Consider the following 11,571-nt stretch of genomic DNA (forward strand, 5'->3'; position numbering starts at 1 on the left):
TAAGTAATCAACTTGGCTGAGTATAATGACGTCATAATTGAATTTAAAGAAAAAATTATTCCACATTTTAATTAAGCGTGGCTTAATACGATGACATGTTAACAAACAGGGTATACACGGGGTGTTACAGAAAGCAAGGCATGGGGAGGATCAGAAGGAAAGACAAATCTTAACAATAACTATCCCGTCTAGCCACTTGCGCCCCTCAAAGCACTGTTCACACCGCCCATTTCATGCAGTTAAGAAAACAACTCCAAGGGAATTACGCATTTTGTCATTCGTTCTTGTGCCTATAAATAGGACGTTCCAGCAAAAAGAAATCATCGAATTCCTTAAGAAGAGATCACTTAGTTTATTTTGTAATTTTTCTTTCGTATAATTTTAGCTGTAGTTAAGTGACAACACTTCTTCTCTATTTTGTATCATCACAAGACTCATGACGAGCAGCAACCATATTCTCCACTTTTCACTTTTGTTGTAACTTAGTTTGTTTCAAGTTAAATATAAATGTTATTTCTCTCCTTTCCATTCATCTCTGAACTGAATCTTGGATCTATGAGATTTCAATTTGGAATAATTATGTTTAAAGTAATAACAATGGGCTAAACTGTATATGGAACAAAAAATCTATAAAGTTCTTAAAAAATTATTTTCAAAACTCTTGTACTGAAACTTTTGTATTTCTCTAGTTAAATGAGCTATAATCATTGTGTATCAATAGAAATTGAACACATACTAAGGAATTTCCATAAAGAATGAATTTCAGACAGCTTGGAGTTAGACAGAATCCCCCAGTAGAAAACACAATTCAGATGGTTACATAATAATTTGCATGAAATGTAAATAATTCAAATAAAAAAGTTAATAAGGATACTTCTACATTTGTACACGTGACAAATTTTGCATGTAAAAGTTTTCTGAAATTACAAAACCAGTCGCCCTCAAAGTTTCATACTAGGCGTAACTTACGTATTCCACTTGATCGTAAAAATGCAAAAATAACGAAGAAACACTAATTTTTAAAAGACATAGAATCAACACTGCTTGCTGTGGAGTTTGGAACATAGGGAAGCTGTTAATGATCCCAGCCAGAACAAGCATGTTCAGAGAAGAGATTTATGGATCCTGATGATAGTTTGTTCATAACTGAAAGTGACTCAACTTATAAGGTAATGAGCATATTAGATTTAACGGAATGCAAACTTTTTGTTGACCTCTCTGCCACTAGATTCTAAAATCCGTCGTTGTGCAATAAGGGTCTTGTTGGTAGCATTGGATTTTGGGAGAGAACGGATCTTAGAAACTAATTGGTAGAGAAAGGTCAACCAAGAGTTTATATTCCGCAAATCTATCCATATCCATTAGCATCTTATAAGTCAAGTCACTTTCAGTTATGAACAAATTATCACTGGCTTTAATCATAGATCCATAAATCTCTTATCTGAACATGCTTGTGCTGGCATCGTTAACAGCTTCCCTATGTTCAAAACTCGGCGCCACCACTGGACAAAACCGTTTTTTGGTATAAGGGCCATCCATAAAATCAGAAATTTCCAATTCAGGTAACCAATACACAACCAAATCAGATTCAAGATTATAAAGATGTTACTTTGTCAGATGTCAAATTTTAGTAGCAAACAGGGATAGTTGTTAAACAAGTACACATTCCCGGTGAGGATGAACACATAACATTATAAAACATCTTAGATAGGCTTGATCTTGAAGTGAAGTGAAATAAGAGAGAAGACGAAGCACTTCAAATCCTGCAAACAGTAATTGTAATAAGAATAAACAAAAGGCATTAGCTGACACAAAGCAAATCTGGCATTAAGCAAACAAAGGGCGGGGTTCTAATAATTATTTCTAGGGTCCACAAGGCTAAAAATTTCAGACAGAATAATAATATATCAGGGAGGAGAGATGAATCACTATATCTAAAACATGATCAAATACAGTCAAGAAAACACAGCAGAGGAATTTTCAAATATCAGTTAATTTGACATTAGAATTAAGAAATTGAAATTCTCACACAAAAAATATTGCTGAATTTTAGGTCTAAGTATGGTATCAGTTTAGTAAGTTGCTAGGACAGTTTAATTTTAGTTTTCTTTATTCTGAGTTATGTACTATTTTACTAATGTTCATAGTCCCTCATCAAGGCTGTGGTATTTTCTGTTCAGTTTTAAAGCTGTTTTGTTCTCATTTGGTCTTTGCTAGTTTTGATACCCATTACTGAACTAGGAAAGTCTTTTTAAGTTGATGGTAGTCCTAAATCTACCCAAATTGACAAGAAATTCTTCTATAGACTTCTGCTACAGACAAGTAAATAGAAGAATTTCTCCTAAATAATGGGAATACTTCAATCTTTTATTTTGATTAATGTGGGTTACACAGTGGGAGGCAATCCTCTCTCTTCCCAAAAGGGATCTGCATTCCACACGATTTCATCCCAACGTTAATACTTAATACCAAAGGACACTGGGCTTCATAGCTAGACAGATTTCTTTTCTAAGTCAATTCTGTCCATTTGATACTTTAAATAACTCCCCTTAAAGTACTACAAATTACATAACCCTAAGACATCTATCTTTTGATTTAACCTGAAACCACTGTTTATATAAGTCTGCATCACCATAGAAACTACCTTGATCTAACTCCATTTGGCTTGTAAATGAATCCAAACCCATTACATATGAAATCCCATGGCACAAAGCAAAGTTAAATCTATGACCACGAACACCATCTCAGTATGATCCTTGAAGATCTATAACTGTTTACCACTCACGGAAATTTTAAAATCTTTTTAGATTGGAAAAAGAACAACTGGTTTTGCACTCTTACTGAATTTCCCAGTCTTGTTCCCAGACGCTTAGCTCATAGTTAAATCTATGACCACAAACACCATCTCAGTATATGATCCTTGAAAATCTATAACTGTTTACCACTCACTGAAATTTTAAAATCTTTTTGGATTGGAAAAGAACTGGTTTTGCACTCTTACTGAATTTCCCAGACGCTTAGCTCATCCCTGTTAGTCAGACTCGCAGCTTCAAAGAATGGTTACTAGTCTTCCAAAGTTATTAAGGTGTGAGTCATGTGAACTTGGAAAGCATGTCGCATCCTGTTTTGTTATTCATTATGATGTATGGGGTCCAAGTTGTGTTTCTATCTCTTTAGGTTTTAGGTATTTTGTTACCATTATTTTGAACTATAGAATCTTCAATTCATAGGAATACAATAATCTCAACAAACCTAACTTTAGTATTTTATTTCCTCTCCTTTCATATATCCACTTTCTTATAACTGAAACATGAGACCATACAACCTTTTCTCTGCAGGTGTCTGATAGCAGTTCCCCAATTAAAAAGGTGTATATTAGAAGGAATAAAGCAGAGAACAGGGGAATAGAACTCGAGTCAGTTTCAGGGAATTTTTTAATATACTCCAGGAGTACCAAATTTTTTGGTGCTCCTTTTCCTTTTCTGGTAAAAAAAAAATTACTCTAGTCTTTGGTTGTGCATGTTTTCCTTTCTTACGACCATATAACAATCATAAGTTGGACTTTAGAAGCAGTGAGTGTATATTTCTTGGCTACTCTCCAAATCACAAAGGCTACAAATGCCTTAACTCCTCTGGTCGACTGTTCATTTCAAAAGATGTCCTTTTTAATGAAACAAAATTTCCATACACCTCTTGGACAATTGTGAGTTCCTCCTTTTCTGCTGGTTCAGCCTCACAGCCTATTTCCAATTTAATTCCATCGGTACCTTCTACAGTACCTCATTCAGATACAACCATCTCTGGTCAACAGTGTGACTCTCCTTTACAACAGTGTGACTCTCCTCTCCCAGCTTCCAGGACATCTCCTTCTTCCTGTTCAGACTCATTCAATCCAGATGTTTCACCATCATCATCCTCCAAGACAGCAAGCACTTCACATTCCAACAGTGATGTATCACCTTCAAGTTCATGTACTCCTTTATTCTCTCCAAATTCAGATTCATTTAGCCCTTCTTCTTCTTCTAGCACCAGTTCTGGTTCGGAGTATGTCCCCTCTGGTCCTCTTCACTCTTCTCCTACTCACACTATCCTCACACGATCCAAATCTGCTCACATGCCTCAGATACTACTGACTTCCCTTGAACCTACCTCAATCAAACAAGCTATTGCCAGTCCAAATTGGCTTACTGCTATGCAATCCGAAATCAATGCCCTTCAAGCAAACTCTACTTGGACCTTGGTTCCTCTTCCCAAAAACAGAAAGGCCATTGGATGCAAATGGGTCTTTCGGATTAAGGAGAACCCAGATGGCTCCATTAGCAGGTACAAAGCCAGATTAGTGGCTAAAGGCTTCCATCAACAAGCTGGTTTTGACTTCACTGAAACATTCTCTCCGGTTGTGAAGCCTATTACCATTTGAATCATCCTTACCATTGCTATTTCTTTTGGTTGGCAACTAAGACAATTGGATGTCAATAATGCCTTTCTCAATGGCATTTTAGAGGAAGAGGTCGACATGAAACAACCTCCTGACTTTGAATTTTCAGACAAATCTCTTGTTTGCAGGTTACATAAAGCCCTCTATGGTTTAAAACAAGCACCAAGGGTCTGGTTTGATAAACTCAAAGCATCTCTGTTTCAGCTTGGGTTTACAGCAAGCAAATGTGATCCATCCCTTTTTATCTACAGAAAGTCCAATCACTGTATGTTCCTTCTAGTCTATGTAGATGATATAATCATTACTGGAAGTGATGCTAGTTTTTGTCAATCTCTAGTTTAAAATCTGAATGCTGCATTTGCTCTAAAAGACCTTGGAGACCTTGATTTTTTCCTTGGAATTGAAGTTAAGAAATCATCATCTGGTGGTCTTTTTCTGTCACAGTCCAAATACATTAGAGACTTGCTTACTAAAGCAAATATGGCTGAAGCAAAAGGAATCTCTACACCCCTTCCTTCTGGCTGCAAGTTGTCCAGATATGGTTCTAATTATTATTCAGATCCCTCCTTTTATCGCTCAATTGTTGGAGCATTGCAATATGCAACTCTCACAAGGCCAAAAATTAGCTATGCAGTGAACAAAGCTTGTCAGTTTATGGCTCAGCCTCTTGAGGAACACTGGACAGCTGTAAAACGAATTTTAAGGTATCTTCGAGGTACTCTTAAGCATGGCATGTTGCTGCAACCTTGTCATCCAAGCCATCTCTTTTCTATCACTGCCTTCTGTGATGCTGATTGGGCAGGGGATCCAGATGACCGTAGATCAACATCAGGTGCCTGTGTGTTCTTTGGTTCTAACCTAGTCTCTTGGTGGTCCAAGAAACAAACATTGATTGCAAGGTCTAGCACTGAAGCTTAATATCGTAGTCTAGCACTTGCCACAGCTGAGGTTCTTTGGCTCAAATCTCTGCTTCAGAGACTTCACATTCAGTTTCCCTCTCCCCTGATTCTCCGTGACAATCTCAGCACAGTATCACTGTCCCACAATCAAGTTCTTCATGCCCGTACCAAACATATGGAGCTAGACATATTTTTTGTCCGTGAGAGAGTTCTGGCCAAGGATATTCGAGTTTGTCATATTCCTGCTGTGGACCAGATTGCTGACACTCTCACCAAGAGCCTTTCTGCCTCCCGCTTTGCTGTTCTAAGAGACAAACTCAGTGTGGTTGACTTCCACTCTCTGTTTCATCCACCCTGAGTTTGAGGGGGACTATTAGAGTAAAAGTATAGGGATATATTTGTAATATCTGTTAAGGGTACTTTTGTAATAGACTAAGCATAATTAGTTAGAGTAACTAATTCTGTTCAAACAGAACTAGTGACGTGGCACTTGTACTTAGCTCTATAAGGAGGTCACGTGTACTGGTTCATATCATAATGAGAAATATGAGATACTTTCAACTTCTCTCTCTTCTACTCTCTCTGCACTCTCTCTCTCTTCTTCATCTCTTTCCTGGTTTCTCTGAGTATTGATCTTTTTTTTTATTGACAAAAAGAAAAAATAGGAGCTCAGAAAAAAGAATAGGTCAAAAAAAAAAAACCAGAAAAAAAAAGTTCAAAAAAAATAACCTAGAAAAGAAAAACAAAATAAGAGGCTAGAAAAAAGAAGAAGTCAAAATCATTACCTAAATGAAGAGAGGAGAGATAATGAGTCAAGAGGGAGGAGAGGAGAAGCTGCCCACTGCCAATGTTGTTCAGATGAGTCAAGAGATAGAGAAAGAAAAGAGAAGACGTCGAGTGAGATAATATTCATTTTGTTCAATGTGATTGTCACAGTAAATTTATGACTCTTAATTTTGTATATATAAAATTATATATATCTTAAAGGATAAAAAAATATGTGGCTCACACTAGGACAAAACATAATTTATTAATTCTTTTATATAGCTTGATTGTTTAATTTTTTTTTAAAACAACTATTTAAAATTTGAATAATAGCTTTTGATATATTTCTTTACCCACAAAAAATAAATCATTAGCTTTTGTAACTGCTGCCCATGACTCGTGGGAAAAAATATATTAAAATATATCGAAACCCAATACAAGTCACATGAGTTTGTTTCGACGTCTTCAAATTTATAATGCAGAAGAGAGTGAGAACTCCATTTTTTAACGTAGAAGAGAGAGGGAGCTTCGATTTCATTTTGAACCGCTTTCAGCTGCGATTTTTCGCCAATACAGCCGCGATTCCTCCACTATTTCTGCCGCTACAGCCACTATCACTTTCCAGACGGTGCAGAGCGGTTTCTTGGGGCTGAACACCGCAACCTGCTAATGGAGCAAGTAGCGCCGCTTTTAACTACTATGGTTTCAGTGAGGCATGAAATTGGCTCACTCCTACAATTTGATCCTTTTCTTCTTCATCTGAGAGACAGAGAGACACCAACTCTGTGTAGTTTCTAGAGAGATTTTCTTACAACGACCTAATTTATTGGAGCTAGAAGCACCCATCAAGATTTGTGATTTCCCAAAAAAGCCTCCATTTTTTTTTCAGTACTGATTCAACTCGGTAAACTCGTCGAGTCAACCGAGTTTAACAAGTCAACTCGGCGTTTCAACTGTTTCTACGCAGATTTCGTTCCTACCATTGTTCTAACACGTTTTTGGACCAAAAAACATAGAAACAGACGTTTCTACGTTTGGAAACGACATTTTAACAACACTAATTTAGACAATGTCAATTAGAGAAAGTCAGAAACCTTCTACCATAAGCATCCTAGGAAACTTCGTAGAGACATAAAAAAACTCAAGCAATACAAATAACTATCATGTAAACCATATTTCACAGACAATACATAAAAGAAAAAAGAACAGAAAATCTCACAAAAGAAATCCATCAAAATCATCAATCAATCAGCTCACCTGAACAAGATAGTAAAAGATGCGAAGACCTTCTGGATCTGCACTGCTCTGAACATCCACAAGAGATCCAATCTTTGATGTTGTGAAGGAGATATGCTCATTCCCCATCACAATCTCGAGCTCCTGCCGTCCGACTCGATCAGGTTCCGGCCAGTTGTTATCGTCTTCCTTCATGATCTGAACAAAGACACCAACTAATGAGAAAGCAGAAAAATGCAAATAGCAACCCCCAGAACTCACTGGCAAAAGAATAGGTTAAAATACTCAGCAAAAGGAACTATTCAAATCATCACTTAATTAAATAATGCACCCATAAATCAGATATATATATATGTATATATGTATATATGTATGTGTATATATATATATATATATATATGTATGGATTTAACGTTTCTCCCGTTAACTTGAGATAAGGTTATCTCTGGTGACCCAAGACAGGCAACGTTTTGAGATGCATTAAATGTGATAACCCCTGTATGCATCCAAGGGCTGCACTATTAATTGTATTCGAGTCGTCAATTTATATTACATATGCATATGGAGATATACATATCCTTTAAGCTGATAACATGCTCATCCCATAGAATTTTCAGACAATGGTAATTTATGCTAATAAAATCATAACCAGCCAAAGAAAATCAAACTCTTAAAATTTTTTAGTCCAACAGCCAAGAGATTAGTGCAATAATTTAACTACCAATATCATAGGTGTCATCCTTTGGTTATATCAGTCTAGCAATTTGTTTGATGTATTTGATCCTAAATACTGGAGGTCCTTATATGTCCTGTCACTGTATAATGCGTAAGAGAAATTGAGTACCTTAGCAAGTTATCAAGAATATATGCGCGGCTGATAAAAATTAAATTAAGCTGAACTTTAAGTACATGTCAAAGTGATCTAGCTTAGATACTCAAGCAAAGATTGTATAAGATCTATATATACACGAGCTGTATTTTATGCAGATCAGTTACGCAACAGCTTTTCGAGCAATTAACTATGAGTCACTTGAACTATACGGCAGTTCAATAGGCAATAAGTTTTTCAATTTTATTGAATTTTTTTTTCCCAGTCGTATCACAATAAAATAGAAAGCAGAAATACTAGAGTTGTAGTTATGCACGAGTCAAAAATATCATTTTGTAAATTTCTTCTAAATAGTACCACAATGCATATCTTATAAAATATTAGATACTTAAATTTAAATCCAAAATGGTTGATTTGAACTTCGACCCAGATTGCACAAGTTAAAAGGGACTTAAATAATTAAGGAGGATGATCACAAAATATAAGATCCAAGCTTACTTGACTAACAGGGACAAGTTATTACGGTGAAGTCAACCTTTTGTACTACACCAATGGATACATTTTGTATGCAATAAGTCCTTATAATTCAGCTTATCAAGTATTCCAGGGCGTAATTAAGAAGAACAGGTTACAAGTTATAAGAACCATATTCACACCAGGCTTAAGTAGATCAATCAAAGTTACAGAGAATGTAGAAGATAGTCTCTCAATGAATTGAGTCAGGGACAACAAATATTTGACAGCAATGGCCAAGTGTAGCAGAATTGAAGATTGAGCTCAAATTTCAGCAAACCAGAATGTAAATGCTTACATTAATAATACATGGGTCTGAAGTCTTATGTAGCAGTTATATTTATTTATTTGTTTATTAATATTTATTTATTCAATTTTTTTTTACAGCAGCATCACAATTTAGATGATATAGCAGAGATTACGATAAAAATTCAACCACTTTTACATAGTCTACTTAGTAAGCCAAGACAATATAATTCAATGCAAGTGCCTGATGTAATGAAAATAATCAACCCAAAATCAGTATAGAACCAAGATAGATGATTGATGGAAGATATATCAATACCAATCTAATTTTAAATGAGTCAAAGATAGGTAGCTATAAACACCAATAGCAAACTATAAGAGTCGTGTATGTTTTTCCTAATACCTAAGCTTGATGCAATGGAACAAAAAGAACTTCGTCAAAATGACTCAAGACAGCACAAAAGATTTACACCGTAATAATACACCTAATTGCATTTTAGAATGCATTTATTTATCAAAGCGGTGCTAGTTAAATTATGCAATAGGATACAATTGGTATATTAGCTGAGTGCAGCAAAAGAACAATCATAGAACCTTTTTATGAAGTAGTCAATTGATTAGCAAGTTGGCGAAACACTTCACCATGCCAATCATAGACAAAACAGAACAAGAGCAGCAGTTGGTACAGATCAATTTACACAGCTTAAATATAATGAAGTCCTTATAATTGTTTCTCAAGCACCAAGGCAATTAGGCCAATAAGTTTTAGATTCGATCTATCAATTATCAGATGTCAACAATCAACAAGACAGCAAGGTATTCAAGCATCAACTTGACATCTAGGAGCAGTACCATAAAAGATAGATATGTCATGTTATTTGAACATGCTTATCTGAACATGCTTATCTGAACAGTAGACAAATCTGATTTCAATCTAAACAGAGCAATGTGACCCTAATCTAATTATCTACTTGCTCAACAATCAAAACTATCTTCTTCTTTTTACCAAGCACAAATAGTCTACTCGATATCCAAAGTTTTAATTATCACAGGGTAATTATCTTAATTATGCAAAATTTAAGATAAGGGAAGTATTGAGGAATAAAGTGGGCATTGCTTTACGATACCTCTGTATATACAGCCATTGCTTTAGTTTGACCCCCATTTTAACCATAACTACAACTCTTGGATGTTATACAGCCATTGCTTTTCAATCATACGGTTGGATTCCCTAAAATGCAGAGTATCATAATGTGTACCAACTCATGGAGACCTTCACCTCTAATATCTTTTAAAATTACAATTCTGCCAATAAAATTTTCCTTAATTTCAATTGAACCCTTAAAATGGAACCATAAACGTTGGGGTGTTATTTTTCTCCCACCTTTTTAAAAAAAAAATTCCTCAAAGTTATAACCATAAAAACTAATATAGCCTCAGAATAAATTATAATTACAAAATTACATTTTCTCAAATGACCGGAGAAACATTAAACACTATCTATATATAGGCACTTCAACTGCAAAATGGTCTACTATTTTGTAAACGACCAAAACATACAGAGTCCATTGTTAAATGAAAGTTGCGGAAAGTGAAAGAGAGAAAATGAGTTCTAAGACCTTCTGATATCATTCAACTCACAGTTCTAAAACTCAAGAGCTTACAGAGTTACACCAACCTTGCTAAGCAAACTCTACCAGAAACTAACCTAACCGAATCTCAGTTTTTCGTTACAACTAGATGACACGTAGGCATAACAGAATAACAGAATCCGTAAAGAAACGACTAACTGTTACTGTCAATCGCAAAAGCTTGTTACATTCTCTACTATTTTGTCAAAATTGCACACACAACCGTTTTCGTCATCTTGACACTAGTGAGTTAGGGTAGGGCTGGTTACTTACTTCACTTTCGGCGATGATACGACGACACTCGCGGAGAACGGCAGGAGTGAGGTAAACCTCCTTGCGAATGATAGTGTCGTTTTTGTAGTTTGAGTTGTTAGCGTAACGAAGCTTACCGTCGGGTCTGAACTCGAACTCCAAGAACTCGTGACCGAACTTCCCTTTGTGTCCAACGTAGTATCTCAAGTAGAATTCCCCGTTCTCCTCTTCGCTCCCCATTCTTCTTCTTCTCTCTCTCTATCTCTCTTTCTTGATTCCTTCGATTAACGGGAACAACGATTGTGTAATGTGAATGTGATGTAACTATAAGGAAGATGAGGATCGATTACTAGATGAACGAAGAATGAAAAAGAATAACGAAGATGAAAATGAAGGAGAGAATGACGAGAAACAGATTTCGGTGAGAAATCGAGAAGAATCTGGAACGTTCTAAAAGAGGAGAGAACGAGAGTTGTTAGGGTTTTAGCGATATTGAGTCTGTAAAAGAAATTGGGCCGGGTTTTAAAGGCCCAAAGTTTATAGGACTTCTTTTCGCTGTTAGGTGGAAGAGTGTTCACGTATTGGATCGGGCTAGGTTGCTTAATTAATGAGGTTCGAGTATCTCTTAAGGTGTGATTGGTATGGATTTTTGTTTGGGTTCGATAGGGAAATGTGGGTGGCAATTGAATTTGACCACTTTTGGTTTAAGTTTTGAAAAAAAAACCATGCAAATAGGAAGCCTGGGCAATGACTTCATAGTTG

The 11,571-nt window shown here is 35.9% G+C and overlaps 1 protein-coding gene across 1 annotated transcript; it reads right to left on the bottom strand.

Annotated features, from left to right (window-relative positions):
- Nucleotides 1-1,594: 1,594 nt before the first annotated feature.
- On the bottom strand, nt 1,595-11,271 carry LOC133298195 (protein mago nashi homolog). The gene is made up of 3 exons (XM_061497453.1): nt 10,831-11,271; nt 7,360-7,536; nt 1,595-1,763 (listed from the first exon to the last, which is right to left on the bottom strand). The coding sequence occupies exons 1-3, from the start codon at nt 11,047-11,049 to the stop codon at nt 1,704-1,706; spliced, it is 456 nt and encodes a 151-aa protein (XP_061353437.1). The 5' UTR covers nt 11,050-11,271; the 3' UTR covers nt 1,595-1,703.
- Between the last annotated feature and the right edge of the window lie 300 nt (nt 11,272-11,571).

The sequence above is a fragment of the Gastrolobium bilobum genome, unplaced genomic scaffold (assembly GCF_033153095.1).
Source record: "Gastrolobium bilobum isolate Gb01-03AN ecotype WA unplaced genomic scaffold, APGP_CSIRO_Gbil_v1 utg16078, whole genome shotgun sequence".
Taxonomy (NCBI): Eukaryota; Viridiplantae; Streptophyta; class Magnoliopsida; order Fabales; family Fabaceae; genus Gastrolobium; species Gastrolobium bilobum.